The sequence below is a fragment of the Heterodontus francisci genome, chromosome 3 (assembly GCF_036365525.1).
Source record: "Heterodontus francisci isolate sHetFra1 chromosome 3, sHetFra1.hap1, whole genome shotgun sequence".
Lineage (NCBI taxonomy): Eukaryota > Metazoa > Chordata > Chondrichthyes > Heterodontiformes > Heterodontidae > Heterodontus > Heterodontus francisci.
This window is the reverse complement of record NC_090373.1, coordinates 23753059-23777989: the sequence shown is the minus strand read 5'-3', so window position 1 is coordinate 23777989 and position 24931 is coordinate 23753059. Positions and strand designations below refer to the sequence as shown.

Sequence of the window (24931 nt, the reverse complement as noted above, 5' to 3'; positions counted from 1 at the left end):
AAAGAAATAGACGAGTTGCAAAAAAAGGTTTTGGATTAGGAGAGAGCGAATTTTAGTAAAATAAGGCAGGATCTGGCCAAGGTAGACTGGAAAGAGTTACTTGTCGGGAAATCTACAGAAGAGCAGTGGGGGGCATTCAAAAAGAAAATGGGGAGGGTACAGGCCCAACATGTTCCCTCTAGGGTAATCGGTAGGAGCAACAAGCCCAGAGAACCGTGGATGACCAGAAACATTCAGGGTATGATGAGAAGGAAAAGAGAGGCTTTTAGCAAATACAAGGAGAGCAAATTAACGGAAGCATTAGTGGAGTACAGAAAGTGTAGGATGGAGCTTAAGAAAGCAATTAGGAGAGCAAAGAGGGGATATGAGAAAGCTCTGGCTGGTAAAAGTACAGAAAATCCCAAGATATTCTCTAAGTATATCAATGGGAAGAGGATAACCAGGGAAAGAGTAGGACCCATTAGGGGCCAAGGGGGAAATCTGTGGGTGGAGCCAGAGGACATTGGTAGGGTGTTGAACGAATACTTCATATCTGTCTTCACCCAAGAGAATGAGGATGTAGATATGGAACTCAGAGAGAGAGACTGTAAGGTTCTTGAGCAAATTGTCATAAGGAGTGACAAGGTATTGGAGGTTTTGGCAGGCTTAAAAGTGGACAAATCTCTAGGTCCGGACGATTTGTGTCCCAGGATGCTGTGGGAGGCAAGGGTGGAGATTGCAGGGGTTCTGACCCAAATTTTTAATTCTATTGTTTATCATTTATATAAACGACATAGATGACTATGTGGGGGGTAGGATCAGTAAGTTCGCGGATGACACAAAGATTGGCCGAGTGGTTAACAGTGAGGTTGAGTGTCTTGGGTTACAGGAAGATATAGACGGGATGGTCAAATGGGCAGAAAAGTGGCAGATGGAATTTAACGCTGAAAAGTGTGAGGTGATACACTTTGGAAGGAGTAATGTGACACGCAAGTATTCAATAAATGCCCTAACACTGGAAAGTTCCGAGGAACAAAGGGACCTTGGCGTGTTTGTCCATAGATCTCTGAAGGCAGAAGGGCAGGTTAATAGGGTGGTGAAAAAGGCATATGGGACACTTGCCTTTATCAATCGAGGCATAGATTACAAAAGCAGGGAGGTCATATTGGAGTTGTATAGAACTTTGGTAAGACCACAGCTGGAGTACTGTGTGCAATTCTGGTCGCCATATTATAGGAAGAATGTGATTGCACTGGAGGGGGTGCAGGGGCGATTCACCAGGATGTTGCCTGGGATGGAACATTTAAGCTATGAAGAGAGGTTGGATAGGCTTGGGTTGTTTTCGCTGGAGCAGAGAAGACTGAGGGGTGACCTGATCGAGGTGTACAAGATTATGAGGGGCATGGACAGGGTGGATAGGGAGCAGTTGTTACCCTTAGTTGAAGGGTCAGTTACTAGGGGACACAAGTTTAAGGTGAGGGGCAGGAGGTTTAAGGGGGATTTGAGGAAGAACTTTTTTACCCAGAGGGTGGTGACAGTCTGGAATGCACTGCCTGGAAGGGTGGTAGAGGCGGGCTGCCTCACATCCTTTAAAAAGTACCTGGATGAGTACTTAGCACATCATAACATTCAAGGCAATGGGCCAAGTGCTGGCAAATGGGATTAGGTAGACAGGTCAGGTGTCTTTAATGCATCGGTGCAGACTCGATGGGCCGAAGGTCCTCTTCTGCACTGTATTATTCTGTGATTCTGTGACCCATTTATGCATACTCTCTGTTTTCTGCCTGCCAGCCAGCCAATCTTCTATCCATGCTAATGTGTTTCCCCCTACATTATGACCTCCTACTTTGCGCAATAACCTTTTATGCGGCACCTTGTCAAATGCCTTCTGGAAATCCAAGTACAGTACGTCAACAGGCTCCCCTTTATCCACAGCACATGTTACTCCTTCAAAGAACTCCAACAAATTGATTAAACATGATTTCCCTTCCACAAAACCATGCCGACTATTCCAGATTACCTTGAGTTTTTCTAAATGCCCAGCTACAACTCCTTAATGATCTATTCTAACACCTTCCCCACGACAGACGTCAAGCTAACTGGCCTATAGTTACCCTTTTTCTGCCCCCCCTCCTTCTTCAATAGAGGGGTGATATTTGCTACTTTCCAGTCTGATGGAACCTTACCAGAATCTAGCGAATTTTGAAAAATTAACACCAAAGCATCTACTACCTCATTAGTCATTTGCCATTCATCCAAATCATTAATATAGGTCGTAAATAGTTGAGGCTGCAGCACTGATCCCTGTGGTACTCCACCCGTTACAATTTGCCATCCTGAAAGTGACCATTTATCCCAACTTTCTGTTTCCTGTTGGTTAGCCAGTCCTCTATCCATGTTAGTAAATCACCCCCAACACTGAGCTCTTACCTAGTGTAGTAACCTTTTATGTGGCACCTTATCGAATGATGTTAAACTGACCAGGTTTGTCGTTAGCTGGTTTCTCCCGAATAATGGTGTGAGATTTGAAATTTTCCAATCCAAAGGCACAATTCCTGAACTTGGCAAGCTTTATAAAATCATTTTTATTAACTCATCTGAAATTTCTTCACCCATTTCTGTTAATACTCTGGGATGGAAACCAACAGATCCTGGAGAGTTAGTCATCCTGCCAAGTCCCATTACTTTTTCCATTAGCAATTATTAAACATATATTAAATTAACTAAATGCCTCATCTTAACTTATTTTTAGGTTCACTGTACTGCTGGTATTCAGTCCTTTTCCTCCACTGTGAAAACAGTTTCAAAGTAGTCATTTAACAAGTCTGCCATTTTCTTATTGACCATTATAATCTTATCTGCATCCGTCTTTAATAGGCCCCGTTCCTGTTTACCACTCTTCTTTCTCTTAAATCTCTTAAAATCTTTTGCTGTTGGCTTTGATATCCCTGGCAAGTTATTTTATTCATATTTCATTTTTGCATTATAGAAAGGGCATAAAAGTCATCGAGCACGATCAGCCGGAATTCAGCAGAATAATGCCAAGTAGACATTTATAAAATTATGAGGGTTTTGATGAAGAGGAAAAGACTATTTCCTTTGATTGGGAAATCCGTGATGAGGAATCGTTAATTAAAAATTTTCAGTGAGAGAGAGATTAGGAGAAATTTCTTTATGCAGTAAGTTGTTAGAGCATGGAATGATTTGTCACAACGAATGGGGTCTAAAATGTCTTGAACAGCTGCACAGATTTCAGTGATTCACTGGAACTTTACTAACCAATAGATTGAACCTTGCCAAACCAATCCACTGAAACTCAGCTAACTGATGCTCCAAAGTTTTGCCACCTTGAACTTCGTTAATAACTGCAATGAAATATCAGGAACTACTACACTGAAACTTCACAATAACTACATAACTGATATACTGAAACTTTTCTACTTGATGCAGTGAAACTTCACTAATTGTCACACAACTTTACTAACAGCTACATTTCAACTTGCACTAATTAAATTGCAGTAACTGCTCTATAATTTTACTGACTGCTACGCTTAAACTTCACTGACTGCTTGCACAGTTACCATTTGTTTTGACTAAGAATCTACAACTTAAGCTTCGATCTGATGAAGCATCCATCACCTAAAAGGCATGATGATAAATGTTGCCCATTATTTGTGTTGATCACATTTAATTTTGTACACCCAGATTCCGGGACTGCAGAGGCCTGCAATTTTTGCTAACAGTTCAAATTGAAGAGTTGAAGAAATCCCAAAAGATGGTGCAGGACTCGGTCAGGAATCTGGAGAGCCCTCCATCACAGGAAGAGATCCGGCTTGCCACTGTGTGTCATCTTCGCCCTGTCCGATTTCCCCTGAACAAGTGGGTATATTGGGCAGTGCCACAATTTGTTTTCTGCCAATGGGCAATGCAGAATCATTTCTTTTCTCTTTTTATAAAATGTTTCTGTTGTGTGATAGCTGCTCCTGGGTGCCTTGTATATTTCTACATATTCGTAGAGTAACATCTTTTGGGAAGAATTGCTGATACAATGCTTCAATTCAAAAAAAAAGACTTGCATTTTATTGCACCTTTCATATCCTCGGGATGTCCCAAAACACTTTACAGCTAATGAAGTACTTTTGAAAGTGTAGCCGCTGTTGTAATGTATGAAATGCAGCAGCCAATTTGCACACACCAAGCTCCCACAAACAACAATGTGATAATGACCAGATAATCTCTTCTAGTGATTTTGGTTGAGAGATAAATATTGGGCAGGACACAGGCACAACTTCCCCTGCTCTTTGAAATAGTGCCATGGGATTTTTTTTTACAATCTTCTGTAAGGGCAGATGAGACCTTAGTTGAAGATCTCAGCAGAGAGATGGCACCGCCAACAGTGCTGCACTTCCTCAGTAAAGTGCTGGAGTGTCAGCCTGGATTTTGTGCTTAAGTCTCTGCAGTGGGACTTGAACCCACAACCTTCTGACTCGGGCAGTGGTGCTACCCACTGTGCCATGACTAACTAAATGAGAATTGTTATTAAATGAGGTTTGGAATTACCGCTGTTGGTTTGTAACATTCAAACCTGCATCAAAATAGCTATCGGAATAAATGTAATTGTCAGCAATTTCTATGGATACTTGTGATTAAGCCAGCTTGTATGGTTCTGAGGAGATTACGTAATTTAACATACACTAAGAAAAATGGCATTGTGAGGTTCGAGATGGGAGGTGTGCAGCCAAGACAGCAACACCAGTTATTCCTCCTTTCTTTTATTGCTTTTATGATTTTTTTCTCTTCCTTTAGGATGCATTCTGTATTAAAGGTGCTTTATAAATGCAAAACGTTGCTGTTTCTACATTTAGCATCATTTCTAAATTGTATGGACTATCTCACCTGATCTCTAAGAGAAGAATTTGATGAGCTGGGTTGTTGTCTCAGGGACATGAAAGGAGGAATCTTACAGGTACAGGATTGGACCATTTCCCAGGTGCAGGAATAGGGCCACAGTCCCAGGTGCAGGAATAGGGCCACAGTCCCAGGTGCAGGAATAGGGCCACAGTCCCAGGTGCAGGAATAGGGCCACAGTCCCAGGTGCAGGAATAGGGCCACAGTCCCAGGTGCAGGAATAGGGCCACAGTCCCAGGTGCAGGAATAGGGCCACAGTCCCAGGTGCAGGAATAGGGCCACAGTCTTAGATAATTAAATGAAATAATTGAAAAATTCAATATCAGTCAGGTACATGAATTAACAATTTCTCAGGCAAATGGTATTTCTGATATTTCTCAGGTATATGAATGGGCCATTATTCCAGACACATGAATTGGCATTTCTCAGGTACATGAATGGGCTATTATCTCAGGTAATTGAATGGGATAACTGAATTATCCAAGACCAGACAAGTGCCTGAATGGCTTTTGCCGTAGAAACATAATTGGCCAGTTGTCTCATTGTATTTTTGCTTGGCCCAGGCAAGTAAATGTTTTCTGTTTTAGTTCTTCATGTTGTACAGTAATCAACTGTTGAGAAGGAAACATTCTTTTTCCCCATGGAACACTGAACAAACCTCTTATTTTTCCTTTGTTTTGCAGTTGTCAATTCTGTAAAGCAGATGAATTATTTACGGACTACGAATCCAAGCTTTTCTCGCATAGGTAAGTACTTAAGCTGGAAGAAATAATGTCCTTTGTGGATTTTCTCCTCTTTCTGGGTACAATATGGCAGCACCTTGTTCTCTGATTCAGTATGGCAGACGCTGTCCCTGGTATAGAACAACATACGAAAGCTGATCGTTTGCAACCTTGGTGTGCTATTTGACCCTGAGGTCAGCATCTGACCTCATATCCTCTCCATCACCAAGACCACCTACTTCCAACTTTGCAATATCACTCATCTCCACCCCTGTCTCAGCCCAACTGCTGCTGAAACCATCATTCAGATTAGACTGTTCTAGTGCTCTCCTGGCCAGCCTCCCTTCTTCCACCCTACAAAACTTTGCTGCCCGTGTCCTAACTCACACTATGTCCTATTTGTTAATTGTATACTGTTATGAAAGTGCTTCCATTTTTAAATATTTTTTGAGGACTTGTGGTTTAGAATTGTGGAGATGGATTCAGTGGAGGACTGAAGTAATGCCATAGATGCTGGACTTTTTTTTAAAGGGTCACTGGAAAGACTCTGTTTAAAAGCAGCATTTACTGGATGTCACATGTCTTCAGCTAAGTAAACCAAGTGCCTTCTGACTATGGGATTTGTTTACAAGGGAAGTGACATGACAAGATTTATGGTGCTCAAGAGTGGGTCTCATTTTCAGTCAGTTGGAGGTCAACTTGCTAAAAAAGACCAATTCATCTTTTCTCCACCTCTTTGAGAAATCCTGAGATTCAAGTGTAAGAAATGGAGAAACTGAAGCAGCATTATGCCTGAGAAGTTTCTGGAAGACTTCCTCTTGACATCTCCTGAACGAACTGCTTCTGAAAAGATCCCAGTGACCCGTCTACGTGCACGCGGACGCCAGACTGTATGCCATCTGGAACATAACATATCTTGTCCTTTTCCTTCAAGAATTAAGTTTTAGCATAGTCATGGAAAAGAACAAAGATAAAACAGGAGTAAAAGTTCTAAATTGGGGGAAGGGAAATTTTAAGAAACTGAGAGGTGACCTGGCAAAAGTGGACTAGATACAGCTACTTGAAGGAAAACCAGTGGAAGGTATTCAAAAGCGAGAAACTACAAGCACAGCTTAGGCATGTCCCCACAAAGATAAAGGGTGGTACTGCCAAATCTAGAGCCCCCTGGTTATCTAGAAGCTTACAGGGTAAGTTAAAGCAGGAAAAGAAAGCTTATGATGATCACAAAAAACTTAATACTTTAGGAAGCCTAGAGGATTATAGAAAGTGCAGGGGTGAAGTAAAAAAGGAAATTAGAAAAGCAAAGAGAGGACATGAAAAATTATTGGCAGGTAAAATCTAGGAAAACTCGAAGATTTTTTTTTTCAGTACGTTAAGAGCAAGAGGATAACTAAGGAAAGGATAGGGCCTATCAGAGATGTACAAGGGAACTTATGCGTGGATGCAGAAGATGTGGGCAGGGTTCATAATGTGTTTTTTGTCTCTGTCTTCACAAAGGAGAGGGATGATGCAGACATTGTAGTTAAAGAGGAGGAAAGTGAAATATTAGATACAATAAGCATAATGAGAGAGGAAGTACTAGAAGGTCTGACATCCTTGAAAGTGGATAAACCGCCAGGGCCGGATGGATTGCATCCCAGGTTGTTAGAGGAAGCCAGGGAGAAAGTAGCGGATGCGCTGATGATCATCTTCAAATCCTCACCAGACGATTGGAGATCTGCGAATGTTGTGCCATTGTTTAAAAAGGGTGCGAGGGTAGGCCAAATAATTATAAGCTGGTCAGGCTGACCTCGGTGTAGGTAAATTGTTAGAATCTATTCTGAGAGACAGGATAAACTGTCACTTAGAAAGGCACGGATTAATCAGGGATAGTCAGCATGGATTTGTTAAGGGAAGGTCATGTCTTACTAATTTAATTGAGTTCTTTGAGGAAGTAACAAGAAGGAGTGATGAGGGTATTGCAGTGGATCTGGTCTACATGGATTTTAGTAAAGCATTTGACAAGGTCCCACATGGCAGACCGGTCAGTAAAATGAAAGCCCATGGGATACAGGGCTATATGGCAGGTTGGATCCAGAATTGGCTCAGGGACAGGAAATAAAGGGTAGTAGGCGGCGGATGTTTTCGCAAATGGAAAGCTGTTTCCAGTGGCGTTGCATAGGGCTCAGTGTTGGGTCTCTTGCTGTTTGTGGTCTATATTAATGATTTGGACTTAAATGTGGGAGGCATGATTGGGAAATTTGCTGATGACATAAAAATTGGCCATGTAGTTGGTAGTGAAGAGGATGGCCGTAGACTCCAGAATGATATCAATGGTTTGGTTGGGTGGGTGGCGAAGTGGCAAATGGAATTCAATCCAGATAAGTGTGAAGCAATGCATTTGGGGAGGGCAAATAAAGTGAGGGAATACACAATAAACGGAAGGAGATTGAGAGGGGTAGAAGACCTTGGAGTGCATGTCCACAGGTGCCTGAAGGTGGCAGGACGGGTAGATAGTGTGGTGAAGAAGGCATGTAGAATGCTTTCCTTTATTGGCTGAGGTATAGAATTCAAAAGCAGGGATGTAATGCTGGAACTGTATAAAATGCAGGTTAGGCCACAGCTGGAGTATTGTGTACAGTTCTGGTCACCACATTACAGGAAGGACATAATTGCTCTGGAGAGAATGCAGAGGAGATTTACAAGAATGTTGCCAGGGCTCGAAAGTTGCAGCTATGAGGAAAGATTGGATAGGCTAGGGTTGTTTTCCTTAGAACAGAGGAGGCTGAGGGGTGACTTAATTCTGGTGTACAAAATTATGAGGGGCCTTGATAGAGTAGACAGGAATGACCTGTTTCCCCTAGCGGAGAGGTCAATTACCGGGGGCACTGATTTAAGGTGATTGGTAGAAGGATTAGAGGGGACATGAGGAAAAACTTTTTCACCCAGAGGATGGTCGGTGTCTGGAATTCACAGCCAGGAAAGGTGGTGGAGGCAGAAACCCTCAATTCTTTTAAAACGTACCTGGACATGCACCTGAAGTGCTGTAACCTGCAAGGCTACGGACCAGGTGCTGGAAGGTAGGATTAGATTGGGCGGCTAGTTTTTTTTAGGTGGCACGGACATGACGGGCTGAATGGCCTCCTTCTGTGCCGTAATTTTTCTATGGTTCTAATAAGTACTTTGGCCAAAGCATCTTTATTTTTCCTTTAACGTGTGTGTGTGTGTGTGTTATTTAGAAGGGAATATATAGATTCACTGTCATATTTCAAACTGTGTATTAAAGCTTTGCATCTTTATTGACTAAGTCTTGTGTTATAATAAATTAATACTTTTATTGTTTATTAAAGAAACCTGATTGGTGGATTTTATTCTGAAACTAAAATAGATAGAGTACATAATTGGTCATATTGGTAACTGGGTAATTTAAATGTGTGTTGTGGCCCCTGGAGAAGTGGAGCGAGAGAAGGACAGTGCACCCCTCCTGCCTTGGTCGTAACAATATTAATTGGGTGTTTTATTGTTTTCAGGTGGTGGGCATTAATTAGGGACTCATCTGTGCTCATATGTACAGGAGCAGATTAAAAGAGGACTGTTAGTTGAAGTTGTGCAATATGTAATGCGTCTCTGTAATCACTATTCACCATCACCCATGTGCTCATTGGCTCCCAATCCAAAAATGCCTTCATTTTAAAATCTCATCCTCGTGTTTAAATCCCTTCAGGGCATTGCTTCTCCCTGTCTCTGAAACCTCCTCTAGCTCTCCGAGATCTCCAACTCTGGCCTCTTGTGTGACTCTCACTTCTTTCACTCCACCCTTGATGGCCTTCAGCTGCCTGGGCCCCAAGCTCTAGAATTCCCTTCCTAAATCTTTCCACCTATCTCTCTCACTTCCTTCAAGACACTACTTTAAACCAAATCTTTGACAAAGCTTTTGGCCACTTGTCTGAACTAATGGCTCTTTATGTGGCTCGGTGTCGAATTTTGTTTGATTACACTTTTGTGAAGTATCTTGGGATGATTTACCATATTAAAGGCACTGTACAAATGTGTTGTTGTTTGACATGCATCCATGCTGTGATTGGGCAGATGGCAGCAATGCCTCACACATTTTATGGTGAATTGTGCTGCTCATAAGGAGCTCCTGCTACCTATTTTACCTCCAGCCAACGGTCAAACCCATGCTCATCGATTATCTAATGACCATCTGGTAGCCTCGCCTTTGGAGAAGTCAGCACGTTGTCTTGGGGTTTGAGGTGTCTCCAAAATTGAATGTCTAGTGATGGAAGTTTTGAACCAAATCTTCCCCCTGAGGCAGATCTGATAATTCAATACTAGAGTCAGAGAGGCCCATGAGTTTCAGGGCACAGTTGATCAAAAAAACAGTTGGAGAGGTAGAGCTGCCATTGGGAGCTGGGATTCTTTCCATTTGACTCCAAATAACCCTGAAGGCAAAGCCCTAATAGGGGAGCATCTGCTGTGCAGGCAGCGGGAAAATGATCAGTGTACTGCAGTGCTAAGCTCCATGGTTTTAGTTGGTTGACCTACAGTTGTGTCCATGTGCACACTTTTTCCTAAGGCTTGGCTCTGCAAATCTGTGCCTAAACTCTCGAGTTATGTAAGCCGTGTATGTCCCTATGGGGACTGGGAGTGCACTCCATAGTGGAATGAACAGAAACCCTACAGGGAGAGAAAGTGTGCTTTATATTGGGGAAAATTAAAACTCTGCCTTTGTTTTCCAGTGTTATGGGGCAGAAAGCAATCTTTGAAGAGATGATCGAAGAGGATGAGGGCCTAGTTGATGAACGCTTGCCTACTACTAGTCGTGGACTGTGGGCTGCGAGTGAGACCGAACGTGCTTTAAAAGCCATCTTGGCTTTTGGGAAAGCACACCGATTGGACGCCTTGCTAATAGAAGAAGGAAGCGTCTTCATGGAACTGTTTGAGGCATGGAAAAAAGAATACAAGGTACATGAGAAATTCCCAGACATAATAGAATTGATCTGTTGTGTTTTGGAAAACATTTAATGCATTGAAACCACAAATCAAATTATATTTTCTCTGGATCTTGTTGAAACAGTTAGGTATAAATATCTGAACATAAATACAGTGAAACCTATACGAAATGACACCTGAAAAAAACATAATTACTGACAGTTCCAAATATCTTAATTAGTAATAGACACAAGCTGCACCTTGAAACCATGAACACTGCAAGTTATGAACTAGGACAGTGCACCAAGTCTGTTCGCAACTCAAAAGCAGACACGCATGTAAGTGTGAAAAAATATGGTATGTGTGGAATGGGGATCTCTTTACCCATCCATATTGACAGAAAAAGTATTTTAACTCTGGGGTTGAATGCTTGCACAGCTCTGTCCCATGGATAGAGCGGTTTCTCTGCCACGATGGAAGCTGGGTAAATAGATCCTCATTCCATAAAAACTGAGAACAGCACCGGAATGGCTGGTACTGCCAGGATGGTGCCTCTAGATAATTTACATGGTAATCATTGCATTAAGTTTCCCAGTGCAGTGCATCCCTGAACCCCTCCCTCCCTTATCTGTGACATCACTCGACCACCATTGCAGAGAGTTGCGACCACATGGAGTGCAGTCAGGAAGGGCTTGAGAGTCAGGGATTTGGGGGTGGTGGTGATGCGGGGTGGAGGTCTTAGCATTCTGTGGGGAGAGGAGTTCTCAGAAACCAGTGACAGGAAGAGATGGAGACTGGGGAATGAAGTCTCAGGAGCAAAGGAGAAAGGGAAGAGAAGGGACTAGGGAGGAGGAGGTTGGGGGGTGGGGATATGGGGTGCGGTAGATTTGGGCACCATCATTCTCTGCAGTGTTAAGAGCAACAGCAACAACGTGGACTGGGAGTAGCAATGAGAGGAGCAGCCAGTAAAGTAGAAGAACGATGGATGAAGGGTTGGAGCAGGTTCTTAAATTGATGCCTGAGACCGTGGGATACTTCACCACAAGTACCCTTTGAGGTAAAGACTAATATTTAATATGAAAGGGAAGGGGATAAATATCTGGAAATGAAGAATATAAAAAGATCTGGTGCGTACAGGAGAGAGCACCAACACTGGGAGCTGATGACCTCCTCCTTTGGTATAATTTTGCAGTGTACGCTCTTTGCCTGCTCACGTGTGGTCTTCTGGTTTTTGGAACCCCTCACATAACAGTGTAAGCTACCAATGTAGGAGGTCCCAGAATTAGGACATCCCTCCCTCAATGGAAAAGCACCTCACGATGGCAATGAATTGGGAAACCAACAAACAAGAAATAGAACTGAAATCACATTCTGCTGACAGGGCTGCAGAATTAGGCATAATCCTAGGTGAAGATGAAAGAAAGAAGGAATACTGCAAGAGATACAGCCAATCCTGGGATATTTAGCTCATCTAGTTTACTGTACATACAATTTTTTTTTATTCTTTCATGGGATGGGAGTGTTGCTGGCAAGGTCAGCATTTATTGTCCATCCCTAATTGCTCTTGCGAAGGTAGTGGTGAGCTGCCTTCTTGAACCACTGCAGTTCATATGGTGTAGGTACACTCATGGTGCTAAGAAGGGAGTTCCAGGATTTTAACCATTTTGAAAATCAGGACATCTCTTGCAATTGCTTAGGTGTCCGTAATTTACAGGTTTCACTGTATCTAAATCGGTGGTTAATTTAGCAGGATTTGTTGAAAGAAATTCTGTATCTCCTGGTATCTTCAGGGAAACTGATTTATCTTTTCATTCTTTAGTGGGATGTGAGCATCACTGGCTAGGCCAGCATTTATTGCCCATTCCTAATTGTTCTTGAGAAGGTGGCAGTGAGCTGCCTTCTTGAACCACTGCAGTCCTAGCACCAACAGTGCTGTTAGGAAGGGAGTTCCAGGATTTTGACCCAGCGACAATGAAGTAACGGTGATATAGTTCCAAGTCAGGATGGTGTGATGCTTGGAGGGGAATTTGCAGGTGGTGGTATTCCCATGCACCTGCTGCCTTTGTCCTTCGAGGTGGTAGAGGCCGCGGGTTTGGAAAGTGCTGTCGAAGGAGCCTTGGTGAGTTGCTGCAGTGCATCTTGTACATGGTACATAATGCTGCCACTTGCATCGGTGATGAAGGGAGTGAATGTTGAAGGTGGCAGATGGGGTGCCAATCAAGCGGGCTGCTTTGAGCTTCTTGAGTGTTGTTGGAGCTGCATCTATCCAGGCAAGTGGAGAGTATTCCATCATGCTCCTGACTTGTTCCTTGTAGATGGTGGACAGGCATTGGGGAGACGGGAGGTGAGTTAGGCGCTGCAAAATTCCTAGCCTCTGACCTGCTCTTGCAGCCACAGCATTTATGTGGCTGGTCCATGTAAACATACAAATTAGGAGCAGAAGTAGGCTATTGGCCCTTTGAGTCTGTTTCGCCATTCAATAAGATCATGGCTGATCTGTTTATGTCTCGAATTCCACATTCCCATCTACCCCGATAATCTTTGATTCCCTTGCCTAACAAGAATCTATCTACCTCCGCCTTAAAAATATTCAGTGACTCCGCCTCTACCACCTTCTGAGGCAGAAAGTTCCAAAGTTGCACAACCCTCAGAGAAAAAATTTCTCCTCACGGCTGTCCTAAAAGGGCGACCCCTAATTTTAAAACAGTGCCCCCTAGTTTTGGACTCACCCACAAGAGGAAACATCCTTTCCAAATCCACTTTGTCAAGACCGTTCAGGATCTTATAAACTTCAATCAAGTCTCCCCTCTCACTCTTCTAAACTCCAGTGAAAATAAGCCCAGTCTGTCCAACCTTTCCTCCTAAGACAACGCGCTCATTCCAGGTATTGATCCAGTAAACCTCCTCTGAATCGCCTCTAATGCATTCACATCCTTCCTTAAATAAGGAGACCAAAACTGCTCACAGTGTTCGAGATGTGGTCTCACCAATGCCCTGTATAACTGAAGCATAACATCCTTACTTTTATTTTCAATTCCTCTCGTAATAAAAGATAGCATTCCGTTAGCTTTCTTTATTACTTTGTGTATCTGCCTACTAACGTTTTGTGACTCATGCACTAGAACACCTAGATCCCTCTACACCTCGGAATTCTGCAGTTGGTCTCCATTTAAGTAATACTCTGCTTTTTTGTTCTTCCTGCCAAAGTGAACAACTTCACATTTTCCCACATTACACTCCATCTACCAGATTTTTGTCCACTCACTCACCCTATCTATATCGGTCTGCAACCTCCTTATGTCCTCTTCACAACGTACTTTCCTACCTATCTTTGTGTCATCTGCAAATTTAGCTACCATGCCATTGCGTTCCACATCTAAGTCATTGATATAAATTGTAAAATGTTGAGGCCCAGCACAGACCCCTGCAGGACTCCACTCGTCACATCCTTCCAATCAGAAAAGGACCCATTTATGCATACTCTGTGTTTTCTACTAGCCAGCCAATCTTCTATCCATGCTAATATGTTACCCCCTACACCATGTGGCGAGTCGAAGAGACTTAACAGTTGGCAGGAAAAAAGACAGTAGCGCAAGGTGAGAGCCAACTGTGTAACAGCCCCGACAAACAAATTTTTCTGCAGCACCTGTGGAAGGGTCTGTCACTCTAGAATTGGCCTTTATAGCCACTCCAGGCGCTGCTCCACAAACCACTGACCACCTCCAGGCACTTACCCATTGTCTCTCGAGACAAGGAGGCCGAAGAAGAAGACACCATGAGCTGTTACTTGCACAATAACCTTTTATGTGGCACCTTGTCAAATGCCTTCTGGAAATCCAAGTACAGTATGTCAATGGGCTCCCCTTTATTCCACAGCGCATGTTACTCCTTCAAAGAACTCCAATAAATTGGTTGAACATGATTTCCCTTTCACAAGACCATGCTGACTATTCCCAATTACCTTGAGTTTTTCTAAGTGTCCAGCCATAGCCTCCTAATGATCTATTCTAACACCTTCCCCACGTCAGATGTCAAGCTAACTGGCCTATAGATACCCATTTCCTGCCTTCTCCACCCCCCCACCCCACGCCCCTTGAATAGAGGGGTTATATTTGCTGGTTCGCTTTTCTGGTCAACAGTGTCCCTCTGGGATGTAGATAGTGGGGGATTCAGTGATGGTAATGCCATTGAAAGTCAAGGGAAGGTGGTTGTATTCTCTCTTGTTGGAACTGATCTGGCATTTGTGTGGTGCGAATGTTACTTGCCACTTATCAGCCCAAGCCTGGATGTTATCCAGGTTTTGCTGCATCTGGACACAGGCTGCTTCAGTATCTGAGGAGTTGCGAATGTTGCTGAACATTGTGCAATCATCAGCGAACATCCCCACCTGACCTTGTGATGGGGGGAAGGTTATTGATGAGGCAGATGACGTTGAGCCTAGGACAGTACCCTGAGGAACTCCTGCAGTGATGATTGACCTCCAACAACCACAACCATCTTCCTTTGTGCTAGGTATGACTCCAACCAGCAGGGAGCCTTCCCCGATTCCCATTGACTCCAGTTTTGCTAGGGCTTCTTGATGCCACATTCAGTCAAATATCTTGATATCAAGGGCAGTCACTCTCACCTCGCCTCTGGAGTTCAGCTCTTTTGTCCATGTTTGGACCACGGCTGTAATGAGGTCAGAGGCTGAGTGGCCCTGTGGAACCCAAACTGAGCATCAGTGAGCAGGTTATTGCTGAGCAAGTACCGCTTGATAGCATTGTTGACGACTCCTTCCATCACTTTGCTGATGATCGAGAGTAGACTGAGGACAGTAATTGGCCAGCTTGGATTTGTCCTGCTTTTTGTGTACAAGACATACTTGGACAATTTTCCATATTGCTGGTAGAAGCTAGTGTTGTAGCTGTACTGGAACAGCTTGGCTAGGGGCATGGCAAGTTATGGAGCACAAGTCTTCAGTATTATTGCCAGAATGTTGTCAGGGCCATAGCCTTTGCAGTATCCAGTGCCTTCAACCGTTCCTTGATATCACGTGGAGTGAATCGAATTGGCTGAAGACGGGCATCTGTGATGCTGGGGACCTCAGGAGGAGGCCAAGATGGATCATCCACTTGTCGCTTCTGGCTGAAGATTGTTGCAAATGCTTCAGCCTTGCCTTTTGCACTGATGTGCTGGGCTCCCCATCATTGAGGATGGGGATATTTGTGGAGTCTCCTTCTCCTGTTAGTAGTTAGTTGTGCACCACCATTCACGACTGGATATGGCAGGACTGCAGAGCTTAGATCTGATCCGTTGATTGTGGAATCGCTTAGCCCTGTCTAACGCATGCTGCTTCCTCTGTTTGGCATGCAAGTAGTCCTGTGTTGTTGCTTCACCAGGCTGACACCTCATTTTTTTTAGATATGCCTGGTGCTGCTCCTGGCATACCCTCCTGCACTCTTCGTTGAACCGGGGTTGGTCCCCTGGCTTGATGGTGATGGCAGTGTGAGGGATATACCAGGCCATAAGGTTACAGATTGTGGTTGAATACAGTTCTGCTGCTACTGATGGCCCACAGCGCCTCATGGATGCCAAGTTTTGAGTTGCGAAATCTGTTTGAAATTTATCCCATTTAGCACGGTGGTAGTACCACACACCATGGTGGGTATCCTCAATGTGAAGACAGGATGTCATCTTCACAAGAACTGTGTGGTGGTCACTCCTGCCAATACTGTCATGCATAGGTGCATCTATGACAGGTAGATTTATGAGGACGAGGTCAAGTAGATTTTTCCCTCTTGTTGATACCCTCACCACCTGCCACAGACCCAGTCTAACAACTATGTACTTTAGGACTCTGTCAGCTCAGTCCGTAGTGGTGCTACTGAGCCACTCGGTGATGGACATTGAAGTCCCCCACCCAGAGTACATTCTGTGCCCTTGCCACCCTCAGTGTTTCTTCCATTTGGTGTTCAACATGGAGAAGCACTGATTCATCTGCTGCTGTGGGGGCCGTAGGTGGTAATCAGCAGGAGGTTTCCTTGCCCCTGTTTGACCTGATGCCATGAGACTTCATATGGTCCAGAGTCAGGGACTCCCAGGGCAACTTCCTCCCAACTGTATACCACTGTACCGCCCCCTCTGATGGGTCTGTCCTGCCGGTGGGATAGGACATACCCAGTGATGGTGATGGCGGTGTCTGAGACATTATAAGGTATGATTCCCTGAGTGTGACTATGTCAGGCGGTTGCTTGACTAGTATGTGGGACAGTTCTCCCAACTTTGGCACAAGCCCCCAGATGTCAGTAAGGAGGACTTTGCAGGGTTGACAGGGCTGGGTTTGCCGTTGTCATTTCCGGTGACTGGGTCGATGCCAGGTGGTCTGTCCGTATTCATTCCATTTCTTAGAATTTGTAGTGGTTTGAACCCCAGATGGGTTTTTACAACAATCAACAATGGTTTCATGGTCACCATTAGACTAGCTTTTAATTCCAGATTTATTAACTGAATTCAAATGTCACTATCTTCTGTGGTGGGATGTGAATCCATGTCCCCAGGGCATTAGCCTGGGCCTCTGGATTACTAGTCCAGTGACATTACCACGTCACCACCACCTCCCCAGATCTCTCTGGCAAAAGTGTAATTAATAGGTTTTTATTGTACAGTTATTTGAAGTGAAGGCTGTAAAATAGCATTAGCATTTAAGTAATTATAAAGCAGTGCCATAGCTAACATTCTCCTATATTTAGAAAGAAAGAACTTGTATTTGATGTTGCCTTTCACAGTGCTTTACAGCCAATGAATTACTTTTGAAGTGTGGTCACTATTTGTAACGTAGGAAATATGGCAGCCAATCTGCACACAGCAAGGTCCCACAAACTGCAATATGATAATGACCAGATAATCTGTTTTCTTAGCCTTCTGATTCAGAAGCAAGTGTGTTATCCACTGAGCCAAGGCTGAAGTGTGACAGGTGCTGAACACATGACTTTTTAACATTTATGGAAACTCTTGTGTTTAGCACCTGTCACACTTCAGAATGATGCAATTGCATGGTTTAGGTCACATTAACAATCAGACATGTTCACTCCCCAAAAGTACCATAGTTCACTGAAAGGTAGAAAAGTAAACAGTGAACAAGCAGTTAGCAGCTACCAGTAAACAACTAATGAGGAATGCAACCAATAAAATCCTCCAATGGTTTTTGAAAGTACTTTATTGGCTTAGGACATCCTAAGGTTATAAAAAGCCGTATGCTATAGCTTTTTTTTAACTAACTTATCTGTTCCCTTGAAATCATTTACAATTCTCTTCACAATTAACCATGTGAACTTCACTATTATGCAGCTGCCGTCCCCTCCAAGTTCAAAGCAGTTACTGTAATCTTTAGAAGTGGGAGGACAAGTTAAATAAAGCCATATTTTTTTTAAATGCATGAGGCGTAGAGCAATACAAACCATTGGTTAGGACCCAATTAGAATATTGTCCAGTTTTTTTGAGCCTTACTTTAAGGCATTGAGAGGGTGCAGAAAAGATTCACTAAGATTATACTGAGGTGAGAGGATTTAGTTATGAGGAGAGACTAAAGAAACTGGGGTTCATTTTACTGGAGTCAAGGAAAAGTTCGGAGATATAATAGAGGTGTGCAAAATTATGAGAGATTTTGATAACATAAATAGAGCAAAACTATTTCCGCTGGTTTGTAAATCAGTAACAAGAGGGCATGGTTGTCACCAAAAGAAGAGGTTAGGAGACTTTTTGAAATGGATAATATTGCTAAAAGGATAGGGAATGCTCTACCAGAAGTTATGATAGAAGCAGAATCCATCATAATCATTTATGGCCTAGAAGGAGGCCATTTGGCCCATCGAGTCCATGCTAGCTGTCTGTGGAGAAATCCAGTCCGTCCCACTCCCCCGCTCAATCCCTGTAGCCCCTCAAGTTTATTTCTTTCAAGTGCCCATTCAGTTTCCTTTTGAAATCATTTATTGTCCCTGCTTCCACCACTGTCATAGGCAGTGAGTTCCAGGATATTAGTTACATTTCCCCTGCATCTCTTGCCCAAAACCTAGTCCTTGTACCATCAGTTAATGGGAACAGTTTTTTTCTTGTCTAACTTATCTAAGCCTGTCATAATCTTGTACACCTCTATCAAATCTCCCCCCAATCTCCTTTGCTGCAGGGAGAGCAACGCCCGATTTTCCAACCTAACCTTATAACTAAAATATCTCATCCCTGGAACCATTCTGATAAATATCCTCTCAGGGACCCTCACATCCTTCCTTAAATGTGGTGATCAGAACTGGATATAGTAGTCTAGTTGGGTCCTAACCAGAGCTTTATAAAAGTTCAGCATAACTTCCCTGTTTTTGCACTCGATGCCTCTATTTATGAAGCCCAAGATCCCATATGCTTTACCAACCACTCTCTCAATATGTCCTACCACCTTCAAAGATCATTGCACGTGCACCCCCAGGTCCCTCTGCTCCTGCACACTATGTAGAACTGTGCCATTAAGTATATATTGCCTCACCCTATCCCTTCTGCCAAAATGCATCACCTCACACTTGTCTGTATTAAATTCCATCTGCCACTTGTCTGCCCTTTCTGCTGGCCTATCTATGTCCTGTTGCAGGTGGTTCATATCGTCTTCACTGTTTGCCACTCCTCCGAGTTTGGTATCTTTGGAAAATTTTGAAATTCTACTCTGTATTCCAAGATCCAAGTCATTTATTTATATATATATATATAATATATATAAAAAGCAGTGATCCTTACACTGACCCTTGAGGAACACCACTGTCCACCATCCTCCAGTCTGAAAAACAATCATTTAGCAGGACTAGGGAAGTGGACATAAGTATTCAGAATGTGTTTGAAAGGATATGCGGGAAGGACAAGAGAAAACTAATTATATCATCCTTCAGGTAAAAGGAAAAATGGACTTGCATTGATTTAAGCGAACCTGCACTCGCGCGATGGGCTGAATAGCCTCTTCCTGTGCTATAACTGTTTGTTTCTGTAGTGCAGGTATTTATGTGTATGTTCGAGTGTGAAGTAATACATATGCGTATGTGTACGTATGTATGAAATACAGAGCGATAATCTCGCTATTTGATGTACTTCAACTGAAAACAGACAAATCCATACTTAACCATCTTCCTAAGCACTTGTTCTTCTATTGTGTCTGTAGTTACTCCATGAATATTGGATGGCACTGCGCAATCGTGTTTCTGCTATTGATGAGTTAGCCATGGCAACCGAGCGCTTTCAAGTGCGCCTTCCGGACGAGCCCAAACCAAGTCTTCCCGTTCTTCACATCATTGAGCCACACGAGGTATGAAGCTGGGAAGCTGTGTTTGTATCTGCAGATTCAGACCATGCTAGACATTGAATGTGAAAAGGGCTCAAATAACTTAAATTTGTATAACTTGTTACGATTGACCGCTCCTGTCAAAGCCCCCCAATCAGAATATACGATTCTGATTGTGGTGCCAACGCACTGTTAATTCAATCCGATCGTTCCACAGATCGGCTAACATATCATCTCTCTTTCTTTCTTTTGGGCCTCCTTATCTCGAGAGACAATGGATACGCGCCTGGAGGTGGTCAGTGGTTTGTGAAGCAGCGCCTGGAGTGGCTATAAAGGCCAATTCTAGAGTGACAGGCTTTTCCACAGGTGCTGCAGAGAAATTTGTTTGTCGGGGCTGTTGCACAGTAGGCTCTCCCCTTGCGCCTCTGTCTTTTTTCCTGCCAACTACTAAGTCTCTTCGACTCGCCACATTTTAGCCCCGTCTTTATGGCTGCCCGCCATCATTTAAAAACTTTCCAAATTAAAGAAAGACCCACCAAATTGTACCATCTATTAACTCCCGAATGAGGCTAACCAAACCAGGTGTCTTTAAATCAACAAATTCACTCTTTAATTAAAAGAACTAAATTCTTAAACACTATGAAGATATAAACAATATTTAAAATAGAAAAAATTAGAGTCCTTGCAAATTTACAGTCCGAGGTTGCTTGAAGTCCTCACAGTTGTCCGATGCGGGATAAAAGGTTCTTCCACAATTGAACAGCCTGTAGTCTAACTTCAGTAGGCGACGTTTTCCTTCTCCAGCGAATTTCAACAATTAACAACTTGCAAACACTTTGAATGGAATCAATCTGACTTTAGAGTTTTTTAAGGGATAAAAGATTGTCACAGTCTAACTTCCCTTTCTTCAATTTAAATTACCAGAGATCTCTGTCTTTGCTTGATGTTTTTAGAATTTTGCGAGATAATAATCAGACTAAAATCCTCTTCCTTCAGTTTAAATGATAGAGAACTCTTTTTCAGGTGTGCTCATCACAGCTGTGTCCTCTGTGTCTTCTGTCTGTGTGTTCAAACTGTCTTACTAACTGCCAGTTCAAACTGAACTGTAACAAATGTATCGCATCAGGCTCACTCCTAGTGGCTGTTTCCATGGTATCGAGAATGCAGCCTTTGAATCGCAGTCTCCAAATGGCTGTTTCTAAGGCAATGAAAATGCACCTTCCAAGAACTCCTGAGGCTTGCCGGCTCTTAAAGCAATACTGATCCCTTGCAAGCCTTAAAGGCAAACCGCATATTCCGAAAAAAAAACGACAGGACCATGACAAACTACATAATAATCTCGATAATTATGAGGGAGAAAGGAATAGAAGGATGTGTTGATTAGATGAAAAGGAGTGGAAGGAGGCTTGAGGGGAGCATGAACAACAGCATGGACCTATTGGGCTGAATGGCCCGTTTCTGTGCTGTAAATTCTATGTAATATGTAGGGTGTATTTATTGGGTCACAAAGTGCTTCACGAACAGTCAGTGTTTCATTGGCTGGCAGAAGGGGATGAAGTGATTTTTACTCCCTGCGGATTTGTTTAAGTGTCAGCAGATTGCTGTCCTGCACAGACAAGGACAAAATGGATTATTTTCTTCAAAAATTGTTGCTTGTTTTCTGTTAGCACAGAGAAGTTAGTCCTGCCGAATAATTGAAGGGAACCAGAAAATCCCAACTTTTTTTTATGTATATACTGGTACTTCCTCAGTGCCTCCATTTGTAAAGATTCCGTGCTTTTTCTTTAGTTCTTCACTTTGGGATAAGTACAATCTTTCCCTGATGATTTATTTGTTTTGAACCCTTTTAGTCTGTTTGGGATTTCCAGATATTTGGTGGAGGGTGGTGAGGAGGGGGTGAAATTCCAGAGCTGAGGGACTTGCCACTGAAGACGCTGGTGGTGTGAAGGAAATCAGATGCACAATTAGAGTTCTGGTGGGTTGTAGGGCTGGAGAAGTTTCCAGAGATAGGGCAGGGTGAGGTCTTGGAGGGATTTGAAGACAATTTCCTTTATTTGCTGCGTCCAATACAGCCAGGTGCAGGAGCAGGGCATTCTAGGCCATTATATAATGCTCCTGTCACCATAAAACTGCATCCTTTCACTATTGTAGAAGCAATGGGACAGCAGCAATATATATAAATATATGTAGTACAATACATATGCAGTAAATGTACATTTTATTTCCGTCCATCAGCAGAATCACAGGGTATCACTTAGTTTAACACATGGTGAATATTTCAGACAAAAGCTGAACAAAACGTCACTGTTACAAATTTTGCAGGTGGAACAAAATCGAATGAAGCTGCTAAATGACAAGGCTGTAGCCACATCACAATTACAGAAGAAGCTTGGCCAAGTCCTCTACCTCACAAATCTGGAGAAGGTAAGAGCTATTATTTGAATGTGCAGGATATAATCTAAAATATTTCTATACTAAACAAACAGGCCGGAAGATCCAACTGCTGCTTTGGCTCCACCACGACTACATTCCAAAACTTGGGGATGGGGGTCATCGCTATACTGGAGAAAATGCCTGCACCGGTAGCAGTGCTACACAGGTGCCCATCCAATGTAGCAGTCAGGAGTTTGGGAGTGGATCCATGCTGCTTTTGGGGGCTCCCAACAGGCTGTAAGAGTTGAAGACCTTGCTGCATCAACCTTTCACTGTTAGCTGCTGCATGGTTTTGGGCCATTACTGGAATGGACGTTGGCCCTTCGGGGCCACAAGGAGTTTCAATGGCAGTCGACCCATCTGGGTTCAGTGATCCATGTGGAATGTACTCTGTTGAAGTCTATTTTTATTGTGGCCCAGAAAGTCACCTGCCTGCCCCCTGCAAATTAGATTAGATTAGATTAGAGATACAGCACTGAAACAGGCCCTTCGGCCCACCGAGTCTGTGCCGAACATCAACCACCCATTTATACTAATCCTACACTAATCCCATATTCCTACCAAACATCCCCACCTGTCCCTATATTTCCCTACCACCTACCTATACTAGTGACAATTTATAATAGCCAATTTACCTATCAACCTGCAAGTCTTTTGGCTTGTGGGAGGAAACCGGAGCACCCGGAGAAAACCCACGCAGACACAGGGAGAACTTGCAAACTCCACACAGGCAGTACCCGGAATCGAACCCGGGTCCCTGGAGCTGTGCGGCTGCGGTGCTAACCACTGCGCCACTGTGCCGCCCTAAATGTTTGCATCGGTGGGCCTATCAGAAGCGTATCTGTCCGGATAACCAGGACCATAGGGGAGCTCCCTCCTCCCTCCACCCTCCAGACATGACAACTGGATGAAGGCAGCTAGAATAAAGGCTTCTCCCCCCCCCCCCCCCCCCCCCCCAAATCCCTCCATTCTTCACCAGCCCCCGGAGTGTGACTTGGCTTGAGCAGTGGGGTGGGGAGCTGTGCTCCGCCTAGAGGAAGAGCAAAATTCCCTGCTATCTTCTCTGCATTTGATCTGTTCAATAATGAACCATTCTTTGATATGTATACTTTTGTTTTTGCTTGATTGACCTAGAGAGGGAACAGTACCATAGTGGTAATATCACTGGGCCAGTAATCCAGAGGCCTGGACCAATGATCCAGAGACGTGAGTTCAAATCCCACCACGGCAGCAGGGGGAATTTAAACTCAATTAAATAAATTTGCAATGATAAGCTAGTCTCAGTAATAATGACCATGAAACTACTGGATTGTCGTAAAAACTCATCTGGTTCATTCATGTCCTTTAGGGAAGGAAATCTGCTGTCCTTACCTGGTCTGGCCTACATGTGACTCCAGACCCATAGTAATGGCCCTCTGAAATGGCCGAGCAAGGCACTCAGTTGTATCAAACCACTCCAGAAAAGTCAAATGAGAATAAAACAGGACCAGACCACCCAGAATCGATCTATGCAACGGACACAACATAGGCACACACTGCCCAGTCAACCCTGCAAAGTCCTCCTTGCTAACATCTGGGGACTTGTGCCAAAATTGGGAGAGCTGTCCCACAAACTAGTCGAGCAACAGCCTGACACAGTCATACTCAGCAAATCATACCTTACAGCCAATGTTCCAGACTCCTCCATCACCATTCCTGGGTATGTTCTGTCCCACCGACACAGTGGTATACAGTTGGGACCTCATGAAGTTTCATGGTATCAGATCAAACATGGGCAAAGAAACCTCCTGCTGATTACCACCTACTGCCCTCCCTCAGCTGATGAATCAGTGCTCCTCCATGGTGAACACCAATTGGAAGAAGCACTAAGGGTGGTAAGGGTGCAGAGCGTACTCTGGGTGGGGGACTTCAATGCCCATCACCAAGAGTGGCTCGGTAGCACCACTAGTGACCGAGCGGGCTGAGTCCTGAAGGCCAGACTGGGCCTGTGGTGAGGGAACCAACATGAGGGAAAAACCTACTTGACCATGTCCTCACCAATCTACCTGTAGGAGATGCACCTGCCCATGACAGTATAGGTAAGAGTGACCACCATACAGTCCTTTTGGAGACAAAGTCCCATCTTCACATTGAGGATACCTACCATCGTTTTGTGTGGCAGTACCACTGTGCCAAATGGGATAGATTCAGAACAGATCTGGCAGCTCAAAACTGGGAATCCATGGGCGCTGTGGGCCATCAGCAGAAACAAAATTGTTATCAACCACAATCTGTAACCTCATGGCCCGGCATATCCCTCATTCCACCATTACCATCAAGCCAGGGGATCAACCATAATTCAATGAGGAGTGGGAGAAAGCATACCAGGAACAGCACCAGTCATGCCTAAAAATGAAGGTGCTGACCTGGTGAAGCTACAGCACAGGATTACATGCATGCCAAACAGAGGAAACAGCATGCAATAGACAGAACTAAACAATCCCACAAACAATGGATCAGATCTAAGCTCCGCAGTCCTGCCACATCCAGTCATGAATGGTGGTGGACAATTAAACAACTAACGGGAGGAGGATGCTCCACAATCATCCCCATCCTCAATGATGGGGGATCCCAGCACATCAGTGCAAAGGAAAAGACTGAAACGTTTGCAACCATCTTCACAGAGGTGCCAAGTGGATGA

General features: G+C 43.8%; 1 protein-coding gene across 1 annotated transcript in view; it reads left to right on the top strand.

Annotated features, from left to right (window-relative positions):
• The window catches only part of shprh (SNF2 histone linker PHD RING helicase), a 162756-nt gene that overhangs the window by 109516 nt on the left and 28309 nt on the right, over positions 1-24931 (top strand). The window contains exons 20-24 of the mRNA XM_068020176.1: positions 3685-3858; positions 5571-5633; positions 10331-10556; positions 19699-19842; positions 22141-22242. Of these exons, the coding sequence (XP_067876277.1) occupies positions 3685-3858; positions 5571-5633; positions 10331-10556; positions 19699-19842; positions 22141-22242 (709 nt within the window). The remainder of the gene's footprint in view (positions 1-3684; positions 3859-5570; positions 5634-10330; positions 10557-19698; positions 19843-22140; positions 22243-24931) is intronic.